The 17,134-nt window shown below is 53.9% G+C and overlaps 2 protein-coding genes across 3 annotated transcripts in view; one reads left to right on the top strand and one right to left on the bottom strand.

The window, feature by feature from the left end:
- Positions 1–997: 997 nt before the first annotated feature.
- On the bottom strand, positions 998–5,304 carry CIMIP3 (ciliary microtubule inner protein 3). Its single transcript, XM_070516829.1, has 2 exons — positions 5,170–5,304; positions 998–1,514 (listed from the first exon to the last, which is right to left on the bottom strand). Exons 1-2 carry the CDS (start codon positions 5,281–5,283, stop codon positions 1,185–1,187), a joined length of 444 nt encoding a protein of 147 aa, XP_070372930.1. The 5' UTR covers positions 5,284–5,304; the 3' UTR covers positions 998–1,184.
- Positions 5,305–16,519: 11,215 nt separating this feature from the next.
- Positions 16,520–17,134, top strand: part of C8H6orf132 (chromosome 8 C6orf132 homolog) — a 37,114-nt gene continuing 36,499 nt past the window's right edge. For both annotated transcript variants that reach the window (XM_070514947.1, XM_070514946.1), the window contains exon 1: positions 16,520–17,091. In XM_070514947.1, coding sequence (XP_070371048.1) covers positions 16,950–17,091 — 142 coding nt within the window. In that variant the 5' untranslated portion in view covers positions 16,520–16,949. The remainder of the gene's footprint in view (positions 17,092–17,134) is intronic.

Raw genomic sequence — 17,134 nt, forward strand, 5'->3', positions numbered from 1 at the left:
GCTGTTGGGGAAACTTCAGGAGGATCCCTCATCCTTCCTCTCCACTTACCATCTTCTTTTCAGAGAAGGGCATCCAGCGAAGCCTGGCCAGTGCATCAGCTGCTTGTTTGGGTCCCCAGAAGTCCTGTCCCTTCATCCCACACCAGCACCAACCTCCTGTGTTCTAGAAGTATGCTCCACTGAATACGCCACCCTACCTAGAATGAGATGTGACTCCCAGAGATGAAACCAGTTGTATCCCCCAGTGGCGTGCTGATAAATGTTTAACAATGGGCTCTGGAAAAAAGAACCCCCAGTTCCTAGGCTTTTGCTGTTTTCCGCGCTGTAAATACTCCCACCACGGCTGACTTCAGACTACCAACGTGAAGTCACTGATTGTGGAGCTGGGAGGAGATGCCCATGCTCAGCTCTCCCAGGCCGCTCTGAGCTGGCTCCAGCACACCACTGGATTCCCTGCTGGATGGCAGTGACCAGGGACTCACTCAGGCCACTGCTCTGGGTCAAGTGCCGTCTGCTTTCACCCTTCTTCTCCAGGAACCATGGCCCAGGAGCCTAAATAACCTCAGAGACAGCTCTTCTGGTCCAAAGGAGAGACTTGAGATGGGGAATCCATCCCCTACCAACAAAGTACAAGTGGGAAGAGGAGGTTGTGGCAAGGCTAGGGCTGGAGAGGAGGCCCTCTGGAGACGGCACTCTCCCCTGCATTTCTTCCCCTTCTCCAGCGGCTGCTCCAACCCCGGGGGAGAGGACCTCGGAAGAGAGCAGGGGGCCTGGTCAGATGACGTATCTTTTTCCTGTCTTTGGAGGCATTGCCAAGCCAGGTGTGACCAGTGTGAGCTTTGCTTCGGACTCAGGCTCTGGAGGGGCGTTGGGGTTACTCTTGGGGAGCGGGGACTGAGAGTCAAGTCCTTTCAAGTCTTCAGGCACCTCCAGACATAACCTTGCTCTATGACACCCCGTGACCTCAGTTTACCTACCCACAGCCACCCATTCAGATGCCAGGGAAAGGAAGGACAAACTTTAATTGCTGCTGAGAAGAGAGACCTCCCTTTACCATTGTTGATGGTGGGCGGGGCACAGCTGTCTGAGCCCAGGCAGGGTCCACTCCTCCTGGAGTGAGCGGCCCTTCCCCTCCGAGACCCGGGATCATGGGTGTGAGGTGGGGGCTTCTGGCTGGCACAGGCCTAGGTACGCCATAAGATCAGGTTGGCAGGAGGCACGTCAAAGCGCTTGCGGGTATGGTCGGTGTCCCGGCGGTACAGGTAGCCACAGGTGGGCTTCTGCAAGGTGTAGAAGGGGTTCAGGGAGTTGGAGTATTGGGAGGTGTAGAAGTTAAACCTGAGCTTGTCCAGGTTCTGTCCCCTGGGGGCCATCACCACTGGTACATAGGCCGACGCCAGAGTCTGCTCGTGGTCCTGCTTCCACGACCGGGACAGGGGAGGGCGTGGAGTCATCATCTTTTTGCCTGATGATATCTTCGGCCCACGGCTGGATAAGGAGGGTTTCTGTGAGTCCTGGGAGGAAGGAGAGAAGGGAACAGCTGGGGCATCGGACAGTGGGACTTGGCCTGCTAGGACCAAGGGCAGGAGGGAGGGGAAGGGCCCCAGAGCCACCCTGGAGCATGGCTCTGCTGGCCATGGAGCCAGAGACCTCCAGATGGAATTAATCTTCCTGTATTAATGGCCAGATCATGTGGCTCTCCTCCTCAAAGCATCTTTTGCTCTCTACTGCCGAGAAAATAAAGCCTGAGCTCCCAGCCTGGAGGGAAGGCCTCTGAGGATGGGGTAGCCCTGCCCTGTGCTCTAGCCGCGCCGTCTCCTTCTTACTCCCTGCTCTCTGGCTGTCCTTCCAGCTCTCCAGGCCTGTGCGCAGGCACTTGCCCCAGCCGGGCATGCCCTCCCACCCGGTCATCAGGGAAAGTCTCTCTTCCCTTTTCGGTTCCTTAAGGGCAGGGCTTTCTCACCCTTGCCCTTGACATAACAGCCTCCGAAATCCTCTTCCTTGTTTTACTTCAGACCAAGGCATTTAGTGAGAGCTCAATAAATATAGGTTCAACTGAACGGGATTCTAGTCAGGGGCCGCTCCCCTTCCAACCAGCCAGCCCATTCTATTTTAGAACATCTCTCATTGTTCCAGAGTGTCTCCTACCCAACAATGCCTGCTCTCCGTCACCACCGCTTGTGGTCGGCTACTGCGGTCTCCCCTCAGGGAGTGCCCCATTGCCACATCTATCACGTCACACTGACATTTATGTACTCCTCTGTTTCTACCCTCCTTGACTGTCCTGTGACCTAATTGTCTTGTTCACCTTTGACCCCCCCACACCATCTCCCAGGTACCATACGCCCATTTTACTAGGGACCTTCATAGCCATGACAGTACAACCCAAAGGATGCGATGCCTGTGTGTGGGCTGGCTCTGTCCTGCTCCCCCAGACTACAACTGTCAGGGGAACCCGTTTCCCCCAACCCAGCCTTGAGGCCCTCCAGCCCTGGTGGAACCAGGAGGAAACTCCTAGCTGCAGAGTTACTGGAAGCTTAGTCCCTGCCATCTTACAAAAGAAATCCCCTGTATTCACATCATACTGGACACTTCTCTGCATTTAATTCATAAACTATTTGTCCAGCTCAAACTTGCCCAGAGCTTTCCTCCAAGGCAGTCTTTGCTCCTGTTGCTTCTTCCCCAGGAATATATATGCCCTCAGCTTTGCATTTCAAAATTCTTCCCATCCTTGGGGCTGGCCCCGTGGCCGAGTGGTTAAGTTCTCGCGCTCCGCTGCAGGCGGCCCAGTGTTTCGCTGGTTCGAATCCTCGGCGTGGACATGGCACTGCTCATCAAACCACGCTGAGGCAGCGTCCCACATGCCACAACTAGAAGGACCCACAATGAAGAATATACAACTATGTACCGGGGGGCTTTGGGGATAAAAGGAAAAAAATAAAATCTTTAAAAAAAAAAAAAAATTCTTCCCATCCTTCCAAGCTGGCCACTCTCTTGACACCTCCTCCAGGAAGCCTCTGATGCTGCAGCTCGGTCCCCATCTTTCCCACCTCTGTGCCTTCAGGCACTCCTCCTGGCATGCGGTCCTTTTTGGTCTGGGACTAACATGAGGCAATTTTAAGGAGGTGCTCACTCTTAAGAGTCGTGGGAGGGCACTGTGAGTGCTTCCTTATGTTTTGCACCCTGGATGCTGTGCTTTCCTCGTCCTAATCCCAAATCCTGGTCCTTCCAGCCTCCTGCCATTGCTCCGACAGCCTATTAACTGTTCGCGGTGGTCAGGACCACATCCCATTCACATCTGCATCCCTGGGGCTTAGCCTACTGCTGGCATAGAGCCAAGCTGGAGAGATGCATGAATGCATGAATGGGTTCTCAGCCATCTTCCCAGACTTTTCCAGGCTCAGCCCTGGGATGCAGGATTACAGGCAGAGGGGCCAGCACGGGAAATGAACTATGATGGTGGTAATCACTGACCGTTTTTCACCCCCACTTAGAGCCACGCCTCCAAACTCTTTAAGTGAATTATCTCTTCTAGTCTTCACATTAACCCTTTAAGGAAGGTATTATTACTAGCCTCAATTATAGTTGAGAAAACCAAAGTGAAGAGGTTACTCACAGGGTTAGGGTCACGTAGCTGGTAAGGAGCCGGGTTGGGATTTGAACCCAGGTCTGGCTGAGCGCAAGGTCCACACCCTATGCCTCACAATGCATCCTGTGACCACAGCACTGTAGGGATTGGACCTGCCCATTCATTTCTGCCCCATTCCCTCAACTAGCTGAGCCCCTGCTGGGCGTGCTGGGCAGCAGGTGAGCAGCCAGGCTGCCCCCACAGTGCCAGGCTTGCTGGAGGGCGAGGCAGCCAGATTTCCTAGCTTGGCAGGAACAATGTGGTGTTTGGAATGCTGGATTTTGGTTCTGGGTTCTTGGACCCTGCGTGGACAGGACGACACACCAGGAAGCATGAGATTTATTCTGTGAATTACCACCTCTCAGCAGAGCCGAGGATATGACATTAGTTGCTTCATTCATTTCTTCAAAACTATCCCTCTTGTTTGCCAGGCTCTGGGTGTGGAGGTAAGAAAGACACCACGGATATGAAGCCCCGTGGAGCAGACTTCTCACCTAGCACCACTGACATTACATGCTGATAATCCCTTGTGGTAAGGGCTGTGCTGTGCATCGCAGGATATTTAGCAGCATCCCTGTTCTCCATCTCCTGGATGCCAGTAGTGCCCCCTTCCCAGTTGTGACAGCCAAAAATGTCTCTTGGCATTGCCGATGCCTCCTGAGGGCAGCGCTACAGGGTCTGTAACAATCTCTTTATCCTCCATCTTGAGGCTGACAGCCTGGCCTTGCGGAATTTTCCCTTTCCTGGGCCACAGAAGTGGCTCAGGTTTCTATGCGTTAAGCATGATTCTGAGGATGTGGGTTCTGGTCCCTCTGACACTACAGAAGGGCTCAGCCTGTGGCAATGGAGAAGAGGGACCTGCAGAGGCACCAACCCCGACACACTCTTGCTCCCCAGCACACCCTTCAGTCTTGGCCACCTGGACCCTGCCCCTTGGGGTCGGGGGGCTGGTGTCTGCGGTGACAAAGGCAGGTGCTTTCAGAATAGTTGGGGGTCTGATCAGAGACTCCCACAAAGGGAATGGTGACCCTCTTTGCTAACAGAATCGCGCATCTACCAAATGCCAGGCACTGGCCACTCAGCTCTGCAAAAGCTCCTAAGGGCCAGTTGAGATGTTACTCCCATTTTCAAATGTGGAAACTGAGGCTCAGAGGCGTCTAAGTGTTTGTCTAAGTTCACACAGTTAGTGAGGTGGCATGTAAGAACCTTGCAGAAGTCCCACGACTTCTAGTTACCGCGGGAACCAGGAGTTGAACAGTCCCCTCCCTCTCTGCGTCAGCCCAGGCCCTGGCTCTCCCGCCCTGGGTCTACCCATCAGCTGCTGCAACACGGGGGGCCCTGGTGGGGGAACAGGGCTCCCAGCACGCCCAGGGATGAGGCTGTCACAGAAATTGGGGCAGAGGGACGGTCCCAGGTGGAGGAAGCAGAGGAGAGGGAGGAGGAAGAGAGAAAGGAGGAAGAGAAGACGTCAGGTGAGGAGGAGGAGAAGGCCCAGGCAGCCCCAGCCTCGCCCTGCCCCTTCCAGGTTCCAGGTGACTAACCTGAGGGCTGAGGACACCCCATCCCCTCCGCAGGGCCCAGCACGGCCAGCTCTGAAGGGAGGGTGGGGCCTGACCGCATAGTTTCCAGGTTAACATCTGGTTTCCTTTAACCATCTCCTCCCCTCTCAGGTCCTCTCCGTCAAAGGCACTCTGTGTATGCGTTGGGGGGTGGGGCGCGGGGGGGTGGGGGTGGGGCGCAGGGGCGTGGGGGTGGGCGTGTATTTGTGTTTGTGTATGTGTGTGACTTTAGAGAAGTGGTTCGCAACCTGTTTGTTCCCCCAGGGCACATTTGGAAATGCCTGGAGACATTTTTGCTTGTCACAGCTGGGGGCGCTACTGGCTTCTAATGGGTAGAGGCCAGGGAGGCCGCTAAACATCCTATAGGGTGCAGGACCGCCCCCCAACATAGAATATCAGCTCATGATGTCAACGGCGCCAAGGACGAGGAGCCTGGCTTAGAGGTTTGAGGAAGACCTCCATCTCCCCTCCCTGCTTCCTCAGCCCTCGCTTGAGCCCCCCACTCCACGGGGAGTGACGAAGCTCGAAGGGCAGGTGCAGGGTCCCACCAGCCCCTTCCCTCCCTTCTGACTCCCACTACCCTATTTTTGCTTGGTTTTTGAGGTAGAGCCAAAAGAAGGAACCTGAATAGAACTCTCCGTCACGACCCTCACCCCCGCAGGCAGACCCCCCTAAGGTCTTTTAAATACACATGGATGCATTTGTCCCTTATACCAGGGTTTAGAATGGGGACGAGGGGACTCAAGAGTGGGGCTTTCTGAGTAGGGCAAGAAGACCTCAGACATGACGTCACTCCAGGTCCTGTGGGGAGATACCGTCCTCTCAAACCCCCAGGGCCACGGGCACATCCGCTAACCCAGCCTGTGCCTGGCATTCCACCGTTGGCACCTTACTCTTCGGTGTGCCCTGTTGAAATGCAAATTACGTTGGGTGAGGCAACTGGTTAAGCCTCCCCGGGCACCTGGCGCTGTGGAATGTGCCTGAGCTCAGAGCCTGACTCTGCCCTTACAGGCCAGGCAACCTCCGGCAGGTCGCTGAACCTCTTTGAGCTCCAGTTGCCTCATCTGCAAAATGGGGATAATAAGGCTCTCTGTCTCACCGGCTTGCTGTGGGGGTGCAACAGGTTTTGGGGCCTGTAAGAGCGCCGTGCAAACAGTGACTACGACCAGCCTCGTCCAGCAGTTACTCCTCATCTGAACCTTGATGAGAGCATGCTTGCCTGCAGTGGGGGCAGAGGGGCCCCGAAGCCAGTGGATGGGGAGTCCAAGGGGGCCCCAGCTTCCTCATGAGGCTGTGTGGCATGGGGGCCTGGCGTTCAGGTTCCACCTCCACCACCCACTAGGCACCTGGCCTTTTAGTAACTTATAATTCTCTGTCCCTCCGTTTTCCCACCTGTGGAGTGGGGATAACAGGAGAACCTGTCTCACCCTGAGGATGCTCTGAGAGATTCTACGTAAAGTGCCTAGACCTCTGGAACACTCACTGAACTTCAGCTGTCACTATGACTTGTCACAAGTGTGCCTAGGAGATGGGGTAACGCCAAGTAACAGTCCAGGAAGCGTCTTGGAGAAGTGAAGGGGCAGAGGAACCAGAGGAGTTGGATGGTGGCCCCTCCCTCCCCCCTCCCTCCCCCCTCCCCCAGGAGACAACGCCCCACAGTAAGGGAATGAGTCGGGCAGTGGCACTGGCACCTAAGCCTTTTCTAAGAGGCCCCCAGCTCCCAGCCACACAGGTGGGCCCGGCTGGGGCCTTCATCATCCTTCCCACCAATGAAACTTCTTGTGACCTTGGGCTGCCCTGATCTGGCCCTGTGATGTCATCCCACCTGGGACATCCTTGACCAGGGCCTTCTTTGGTGGTGAGATGGAACTTCTGGTGGTCAGGGGCTCCAGGGCTCCCGGGGTCTCTTGAGAGATACTGGGACTGCCAAAGAGGGGAGAACTTGCATGGGCGGGGGCATTGTGACACCTCTTTGATGACACAATTCCTTCTGTCTTCCTAAGGAGATACAGGAGCAGGGCTGGGGGCTGGAGGCTGAAGTTTCAAGGCCTGAAAGGTCTGTTAACCTTGACACTGACCTACTCTGCAATTCCCTATTCTCACAATCTCCCAGGACCGGTGGGAAGTAGGGTGAGTGGAGAGAGGAGGAAATCATCCTCATGATTCAGGCACCTCCAGAAGTCCTAAAGTTCCCCCAGGACCCCAACATGTCATGAGAAATCACTGGCAGGGAGGAAACGGCCAACCCTCCATCCTGTCTCTCTCTCCTTCTCTCTCTTTCTCTTTCTCTCTCTATCTGCCTTCCAAATTACAGAGATGATGGATGGATGGATGGATGGATGCATGGATGGACGCATGGATGGGTGGACAAACAGATGGAGGAGTGGAAGGGTGGATGCGCAGATGGATGAGTGTGGGTAGATGGACAGATGGTGGATGGGTGGACCCTCCTGATCTGAGCCCTACTCACCTCTTTTTGCCCCATCTCTTGCTACCTTTTCTCTCGCTCTGTGCAATAGCTAATTTCTTAAACATGCCCTCCTCTCTCCGCTCTGAGCCTCTGAATATGCTGCTCCCTCTCCTCGACCACTACAAACAGGGAATTGGGAGATGAAGGGATGGATGGATGGATAGGTGGGTAGACAGGTGGCTGGGTTGGGTAGCCGTGGGCGAGCGGATGGATAGATGGTGGGTGGTTGGAATTGAGGGCCCAAGAGTCAGACTCCTTGAGCTCGAATCCCGCCTCTTCCATTTTACTAGTTGTGTGAGCTTGGGCAAGTAATTGACCTCTCCGTACTTTTGTTTGCTCATCTGTGAAATGGGTGGACTAAAAGTCCCTACCTAATAAGGTTGGGCAAAGCACGCAGGACAGTGCCTGCACAGAGTAAGCACTCAATAAATATTAACTATTCTCGTGCATGGGTGGGTAACCGGAGTGATCGGTGGGTGGCTGAATGGGCTGTCCTGTCCCCATCTTCAAAAACCAGACCCCTCCCTCCTCCCTAGGGTCCCACCTCCCCAGCACCAGACTTCAGGAATGTGTCACCTCTCAGGAATGTGTCATAAATCCCACAGGTAGGAGTGACCCTGGCTTTGCCCTGGGGGGAGGAAAGGGGGAGGACCAGGGGGAGAGAGAGAGCGCCAGCTGGCGACTTCCTGCCCTCCACCACGCTGGCTTGGGCTGGGCCCAGGACTCGTTTCCTTCCTGGCGCTGTGTCAGCACTGACGGTCGGTCATGGGGCGGACTTTGGGGCTCACAGGCAGATTGGGAATTGGGGTGCTGATGACGTGCCCGTGATCAGATCTCACACTGTGATGGCAGTGACCCCTAATTTCCAAGGAAACTGGGAGGGACCAGGAGGGGAGGCTGGCAGGGAGGAGGGCAGAGGAGGAGAGGGAATCAGGACTGGCCCTGCCCTGCCAGAGCCTCTGATCAGGGATCTCCAAGGCTCTGGGGCGATGATATCTTGCTTGGGAGAGGGAGGGAAGGTGGGAACTTGGCATTCTGGGTGGAGTGGCCGGCATCTCTGGCTCTGGGGAAAGTGGCCTGGCTCCCAGCCCAAAGCCTGTGGGAGCTGACAGGCGGGAGCCCAGGAGGCCGGTGGGGGTTTGGGGCAGCAGGGTGCCGAGACTTAGCACACGTGACACTTTGCCTCAGCCAAAGGGGGTGAGGTGCTGGGCTGGTTGCCGGGAGACTGGGTGACCTGGGCAAGTCCTTTCCCTTCTCCGGGCTTCCATTTCCTTATACTTACAGTGAGGAGGCTGGGTCCCTCCATCTTGCATATTTGAAGAAGAGGGAACTGAATCACATCCTGAGGGCTTCAGGCAGGGACTCCCAGACTGATCATAGGCCCAGGCCCTGCCAGGAGCGTCCCCAGCCCAAGCTGTGCCATCCTCACTGTGGGAACCTCAAGAGAGGGCAGAGGCTGGGGAGATCTCCTTTACAAAGGCCTGGCCAGTCAAGCCATATCTGACTTATTTCACCTATAGATCACATAGTGGTTAAGATCAGGGCCTGTGGACCCACTCTGCCTGGGATCAAGTCCCAGCTCTGCTTCTTCTCAGCTGTGTGACTTGCACAAGTTACTTAACCTCTCTGTGCCTAAATGCCTGACCTGCAAAGTGAGGATGATAATAGAAGTTACCTGGAAGCCTTGTTGTGAGGATTGTGTGAGCATAGAGCAGTGCCTGCTGCATGGTTGGTGCCATGAGTTATATTGTTGTTATTATTTCCAAACAACACTGATTCAGTCCTGCCTTCAGGAAGCGCCGCTTTCTTTGACTTCTCTGGTACATTCCAGGCGTGACCTCATTTTATTCATCATCAATAAGGCGAGGACTGTTATCTGTCCCTCACGGCGCTCAGTGGGTGTTTGGGAAGGATGCGGGGAGCTACTGAGACTCAGGGCTGGCTTGGAGCACAGGAAGATCCACCAATCTCCCACACACCTTTTGCCACACACACAGCCTCCGCCCCTCCTGCCCTCTCTGCTCTTGAGGTGCAGGCAAATGGTTTTAAGTGTCCCGCTACCACCTTGCTTGAAGTAGGCCTGGTTATTGAGACATTCTCTCCTCCCCTCCTTATCTGCTGTGTGATTTGGACAAATTACTTAACCTCTCTGGTCCTGACTTGTTTTTCCTTTGTTGAACCTCAAGTACAGAAGGCTGAGTTATGCATGCACCTCATTCCATGGTGCATTATCATCACTCATCCATGAAGGCCTGCTCTCTTGTATTAATTTTCCCCCTTTATCTCCAGTCTCCAACCACATTCTCCACCCACCCCAGCCAAAGGCAAGCACTCTGTGTATCTTGGATACTCATTATTGAGAAGATACTCAAGCTTAATGAGTATCTTCTTGTTCATATGTGTTCTTGCAAAATAGATACACATTGTTGTTTAGTGTGCAGGTAGTTTGCATTTACATGAGTGGCATTGTGTGTTTTGGAGCTCATTGTGTTGTTTACGCTGATCGCTCCCTGCTGTTAAGACCCGTCTGGGTTGCTCTACAAGCATCTAGTTTCTTGCTTCCAGTTGTCGTGTAGTCCATGGAGTCATCCACCACATTTTACGTCTCTACTCCCCCCAGGCTGGACCCAGCTCCAGCACGCCCCATCTCCACCAACAACATGCAGTGACATCACATCCGTGTCCCCCTATGGACCTGGGTGAAGGTATCTTTGGGGCACATTCCTAAGAGCGGAATTGATTGGTCATAGAGTCTGAATAAACATCATTTGAAGTCTTCTTTTCTCCAACCATAGAATGGGTGTATTGCTCCCTCCCTTGTGGGGCTGACTTGACAGGAGAGGGTTAATGCGTGTAATCCACTCGGCCGCTTGCCTGACACAGAAGAGATGCTCAGTGAATGGCCGACGTGGCTGCTGTCCCCCCCAGGTCTCAGGGAGAGAGAGAGAAGCCAGACCCAGGAGGATCGCACAGGAATGCACCCAGGGCTCGAAGTCCCAGTTCAAGGGTTGGTCTCCAGAACACGGGAGAAGTGTGTGGGGCTGTGCTGATCCCCAGAGGGTGAGGCCTGCTCTTGAGCGTGAGACCCTCCCCAGCCCAGCTCAGGGCCTGGTGCAGAGGAGATGGCTGCGTCCAGGAAAGGGCTCGCTGCATCCCATGTCTCACCTCTCTCCCCAGAGCCGGAAGCAGAATCCTCCTACCAGGAGGTGCCGGACAGCCTCGCCTGCTGTTCTGCCTCCGCTCTGCCAGCCAATGAGCATTTTAACCAGATGGGAAACCACACCTGAGTATTGGATCCCACCAACCCATTTTATAGACGGAGAGACTGAGGCTCAGGAAGTCTACCATGGTCTCACTGGAGGTTAATGGCACAAGCGGAATCCACAGCTCCAGGTGCTCCCTCCAGTGCTCTTTAAAAAAAGAAAATGCAGGGGCCGACCTGGTGCTGTAGCGGTTAGGTTGGCACGCTCCACCCTGGCAGATCCTGGGTGAGGACATACACACCGCTGTCAAGCCATGCTGTGGCAGCCATCCCACATATAAAGTGGGAAGATGGGCACGGATGTTAGCTCAGGGCCAGTCTTCCTCAGCAAAAAGAGGAGGATTGGCAGCAGATGTTAGCTCAGGGCTAATCTTCCTCCAAAAAAAAAAGAAAGAAAATGCATTCCATGTGAAATTATGTTCTTTATTATTTGTAGAGTTTTAAGTTAAAGCAAATGACATGCCAACAGAGCACATCACTAAAAAGTAAAAGCCCCACATGCAGTCCTGGCATTCCGAATGAACCATCTCTATGGTTCTGGTCCCTTCCAATCCCTGGCCATTCACAAACCCACTTTATATATTTATAGACACAATCTACATAGAATTTCGTTTTTTGCTTTTTGTACTTAATAATCGTTGTTTTCCTTTCACACACACACACACATTGTTTCAGACTGTGGGATGTGTCTTACAATGGGATGTTTTTGCCTGGCCTTCGAGGTGACCTTACTGTAGGCACCTGCCCCGCCCCGTCTCCTGGCACTGGTGGAATTTTCCTTCCTGAGGTTCTTTGTTGAATGGTCACTGCTCTCTTGCAGCCTCTCCGGGCCTCTGTTCTGTCTGCTATTTTCTGTTTAGCATCTTCACACCCAAAGTCAGGGTAGGGAAGGGGGCGGGAGCACGCAGGCACTGAATGCCACCATGAGTCAGACTCTCTGCGGGTCCTTAGCCCACTAACAACCTCACATTAATAGCCCCTGATTTACAGATGAACAAACTGAGGCTCAGAGAGTCAGTTACTCGGCCAAGGTCACACCCTTGCTAAGCAGCAGAATCAGGATTCAAACCTGTTCCCCAGGAAGGATCTTTCCCACTAGGTCAAGCTCCCATCCACAGACCCCATGGCTACAGAGGAAAATGAGTCTGCCCAGCAGCCCTGAACACACCACTCGCCGCCCAGGGCTGGACCTTGGATCCCCACATCCTCAGGCACCAGGAAATGCCTTCCTCTGAGCCCCCTCTCAGGATGGAGTCCACACTAGCTAGGCTTCCTCTTAGCCCAACCACATCTCCCGGCGCCCACCCAGCCCAAAGGAGCGTCGAGGGAGGGGTGATTGAACGCCACCCTCCCTTGCAGGGGCCTCGCGAGCTAGTCTGGCATAACGTGTCTCAGGCCTGGAACAAGAGGCTGGACAAGATGATGGGCCGCTCAGTATCTTTTGAGAGTTGGGATGACGGGAGTTCTGACTTTTGTCCCCTGAGAGCAAGCCGCAGAGACCTGGGACTCTCAGGACGTCTCAGCCTGCCCTTTCCCGACTCAGGGTGCACCCTCCCAGCTGGGAGCACTTGGCTTTGTTGGAGGAAAGACTACACACTTGACAATGAGCCTCTGGAGAGGCTGCAACTTCCTGGCCCCAAACACCTCCACCCTATTCCCAGACTGGCCAGTGAAGTTGCTCCTGGAGGTTACTCAGTGTTGCCGAGCCAGATTTAATTACAGGATTGGGCTTTTGGCTGTTTCGAGGGGAGCCTGTTATTTGGCTGTTTCTTTTACTGCGGGAGCAGGTGCGAGGCTTTGTTATTAGACGGGGTGGGGGCTGAGCAGCCACAGGACAGAGTGCCGAGCTGGACAGAGAATTAGGCCCCAGTGCCGCCCCAGGGAACTCAGCCTCAAAAGCCGACAGGGTGAAACTGAGGGGGCGGGGACACTGCTCACCACTGAAGCCAGGCCTTCCAGAGACTCCCCACCCCCCACCACATGGGAATGAAATGACATCCAGGCCCTACAGCCTCAAGCTGGTGTTCATGAGTCACCCTGGTCCTCTCTTTCCTCCATCCCCAACCAAAACTAACCCAAAAGGCATGGGACCAGGAGCGGGGGACATGAACACACACTTAAGGAACGCCCCCTGTGTGCCAGGCCCTGTGCCGGGCACTTGACATCTGTTATCTATTTAACCTTCGTAACGACCCTAGGAGAGGGTACTGTTACTTCCATGCTACAGACAGGAACGTGGCTCAGAGTATTTTTTTTACTGCCTCTCCATGCAAGCTGTTTACCAAGCCCTTCCTTTCGTCTTAAGAAATGTCACACCAACAATTATGCTGTTTCTCCCACCAGCACGCAAGTCATGCCCCCATCCTCTCCTGCTTGTACCAGTTCACCAACTGATTAACCAATTAACCGACCAATTAAGCCGCTTCCCTGAGCCCCTGAGCCTACACCTTCTCCTTCCCATCCGTCCTTCATCCAGCTGCTAGATGAACATCCTTAAAAGGCAGCTGTTAGCAGTCACCCTGGCCTGCTCAGCCACAGTGCCTACTCCTGGCAGCCGCCGACCCCAGGTCACAGCTTCTCAAACCTTCACATGCTCCTGAATTACCTGGGCATCTTGTTAAAACGCAAATCTTTCGCTGGGCATCTTAATCCACAGCACACTGAATTCTCCAAATGACCTTCGATTAATAGCCTGTTTTCCAGATGAACAAACTGAGGCCCAGAGAGGTTGCCCAATGTCTGGGATGGGACCAAAGATTCTACATTTCTAGTAAGATCCCGGGTGACACAGATGCCGCTGGTTCATAGACCACATTTATAGACTAAACTCGCCTGCCTAGTTATTTTTTTCTTTAATTTTTAAATAGCAAGTACATTTACTGGTTTGAAAGTTTAGAAACATGGAACAGCTTCTGTGACAATTCTCCGTCGCAGTCCTCTCCCCACGTGCCCGGTTCCCCCTCCTCCACCTCCGGTAAACAGTTTTATTAGTTTCTACGTATCTTCCCAAAGTCCCTCTGCCAATATAAGCAAGTAAGATCATACGTCTCCTGCCCCAAATGGTAGGATACTACACACACCCTTTTGTCAACAGTTTATCAGTTTATCTTGGAGATAACTGGACACAGTCGGCTGACTCATTCATTTTTAGAGTTGCATTATCATTCCATTGTGTGGATGTGCCATAATTTATCGACCCAGTCATCTCCAGGTGAGCAATTTGGGTTTTTTCCGATCTCACCAGCTGGCCTTTTTAAGGCCCTCATACCCTGGCCAGCCTGGCTGTGGCCCTCGTCCAACCCCCCAATTCCCAGCTCCACCATCCTGAGCCCCTGCAGAGGCTCCGCACCTCCTGCCTGCCCTCCTGGATGCTCCAGTCCACTCTGATTGCTACTCCTCTCAATCTCCATCCCACTGATAGTCTCCTCCTCCTCACTTACCTCTCCACTCTCCGTCGCTCCATGTGTCTCTTTGTCTCCCCAAATAGTCTGGATTTCTCTGGATCCTTCACAGCCCAGAGCTGGGCACACAGCAGTTCTCAAGAACATTAGCTCTGCAGTAGAAGTTGCACATGAATGGAGCCGCTCAATGGTGGCTCTGCTGGGGCTGGTTCTGGGCGTGAGAGCCCAGGAGCTACCCAAGGTGGGAGAGACCTCATACCTCAGAGGTCTCCGAGAAGGAAATCTCTAGCTAGGGCCTGAAGGTCTAGAGCACTTGTGGGGGTTGTGATGATGGCCAGGGTGTGACGGAGGAACTGGGGTCCCCTTGTGCCCTTCCTGTGTGGACAGTGGGAGGTACCATGATGTGGAGACAGGTGGATAGAGGGATGGCTGCTATGGGTATGCGTGCATGCCCTAGCCTTGGCTCCTTCTCTATTAACATCCTTGTCATCCTTCGTGGGCCAGCTCAAATCTCAACTCTTCCAAGAAGCCTTCCTGGACTTTTCTAGCCCACGCCCACCTCTCCTCCTCTGAATTCCTGCTGTATGTATTAGTGACAGCAATCGCTGTTCTGGACTTAGTCACCATGGGCTGCCACCTTGACTCATATAAACCTTATCTCCCAGATGGGACCCCAAGATCTTCTATGGTTGAAATAAGACTTCTATAATTCTCTTGTATCCCACGTATCCCAAACCCTCAGCACAGCACTGAGCAATTGGGAGAACCTCCACAAATACTCCTTGAATGAACAGGAACTGCTTCCGGGTGCCATGGTAGAGTGTGGGGAGGAACAGGGTTGCCCACAGGCGTGTCTCCACCTGTGGTCATTTGGGGAACACAAGTGTTTTGAAAGATGCTCCTGTCCCCCCCAATCTGTTCCTTAGTCCCTCCCCTCCTGGTGGGAAAATAATGACTTCACAGCCACAAGCCCTGAAGGCCTGATTCATCCTGTCCCTTGACACTGGAGCAAGTAAAGGGGACTTTTCAAAAATGTCAATGTCATGAAAAACAAACAAAAGCAAGGGACTGTACTAAATTATGACATTAAAGGGATTTGACAAGCAAATGCCATGTGTGAAGCTTGACTGGACTATGGATTGGAAAAAAATTAAAAACTAAAAAGATGTTTTGGGGAATAATTGGGAAATTTTTAATATGGAGCATATTTTAGATGATAGTAGTGTATCGATGTCAAATTTCTTATGTGAAAGGAATAATAGGAAAATGTTCTTATTCTCAGGCAGTGGATACTGAGGTATTGGTGGGGGTGGGGACACGTGCCATGATATCCACAACTTTCAACCATCAGCAAAATGGAAATGAAAAAAAAGTATGTGTGTGTGTGTGTGTGTGGAGACAGAGAGCACGTGCAAATGTGGCAACATGTTAACAGTTGGTGAATCCAGGAGAAAGGAATATAGGCAGTCATTTTCCTAGTCTTTCAAATTTTTCAAAATGAAAAGTCAAGGGGGAAATGCCTTTGGTACAGAGAACGATACAGCTCCAACTGTAAGCGAGAAAGAGAAGGGGAAATGCCTCAGCAGTGGGTGCTGTTTCGGAGGAGCTCAGGGGAAACCAGGCCACACTATCTGTGACTGGATCACTGCCCCCCCCCCCCCCCCCGGCTGTCCCCCAACCCCGCTGCTGCCCAGAAAGCATCAACTCTAACCCCTTGGCCCTGCACTCGCCCACCTCAGCATCTTTCACACAGTCTCCCGGGTCCTCATCCGACAGGACCTTCCACAGTGGACAGCCACCTCTTGCCTTAGCTAGGACGGTCCTGGACACACCTTAAAGGTCCACACAGCTTGTCTCCCTGGAGAGGGAACTGAACCCTAAGTGGGTTCGACTCACCTTGAGTTTTAAAAAATTATATTAAATTATAAATTACATAAAATTATGTAATTTTATTAAATTATAAAAATTATGTTCACTTAACTTCACAGAAAAAAAAGAATTTGATGCACAAAAAATGCCAAGATTTAGTCATTCTACATTCTCTTTGGAGTTCTGTCACTGAGGATATTTTCCACCGCCGTCATTCTCAGGGGCGTTTCCTTACAGCCACTGAGGGCTCACGGCCCGCATCTTTGACCCCTTCAACGTGCCAGCCATCTCCCTGGTGCTGGCCACAAGAGTCGTTTCCGAAGTCCCCGTGTTGACCTGGGCACGAACCTCCGTAGAACTAGGGAACTGCCCGCCTCTCCCCTCCGCCCGGGAGAAGAGGGGTGGAGAGGCGGCCAGGAGGGGACCCGGGGAGGGGGCGGCTCTTCGTCCGGGCTGGGCGTGGGCTGGGCGAGGTCCCGGGCCCTGAGGTGCCAACAATGGCCTGCAGTGGGAGGAGGCGGGCAGGAATGCGGCCGGGGCGGGGCGGGGCGGCTCTGCGCCGCGGCCTCTTACCTGTCCAGGTAGCTCGCATTTCGAGGCGAGCTGCGGAGCCCGCAGCACCTGTCGCGCGGCGCGCGGGCGGGGAGGCCGGCGCGGGGCATGGCCCGGTAGAGTCCCCGGGGGGCCGGTGCGGCGATCGGGCCCGGCCAGGGCAGGGCGCGGGGGAGGTCCTCCCGGGGCCCGCGCGGCCGGCGGCAGCATGAAGAAGAACCAGACAGTGCAGGGCACCTTCAGCAAACTCTTCGGCAAGAAGCACAACGCCCCCGCCACCTCCCTCTACGCCACCAATCCCCCCTGGATCTTCACCCAAGAGGCCCCGGAGGAGAGGACCAGGCGCTTGGGTAAGTGCGCTCGGGAGCGGGGAGGGCGCTGGGCGGGGGGCGC

The sequence above is a fragment of the Equus asinus genome, chromosome 8 (genome assembly GCF_041296235.1).
Source record: "Equus asinus isolate D_3611 breed Donkey chromosome 8, EquAss-T2T_v2, whole genome shotgun sequence".
Classification (NCBI taxonomy): Eukaryota; Metazoa; Chordata; class Mammalia; order Perissodactyla; family Equidae; genus Equus; species Equus asinus.

What these genes read in the sequence shown, in the direction of transcription:
- CIMIP3 (XM_070516829.1), bottom strand. Translation starts at nt 5,283, where the DNA reads ATGGTTAAAGGAAACCAGATGTTAACCTGGAAACTATGCGGTCAGGCC. An exon ending in GGGGTGTCCTCAGCCCTCAG is followed by an intron (nt 1,515 to 5,169) that starts GTTAGTCACCTG and finishes CCTTCCTCCCAG; the next exon opens with GACTCACAGAAACCCTCCTT.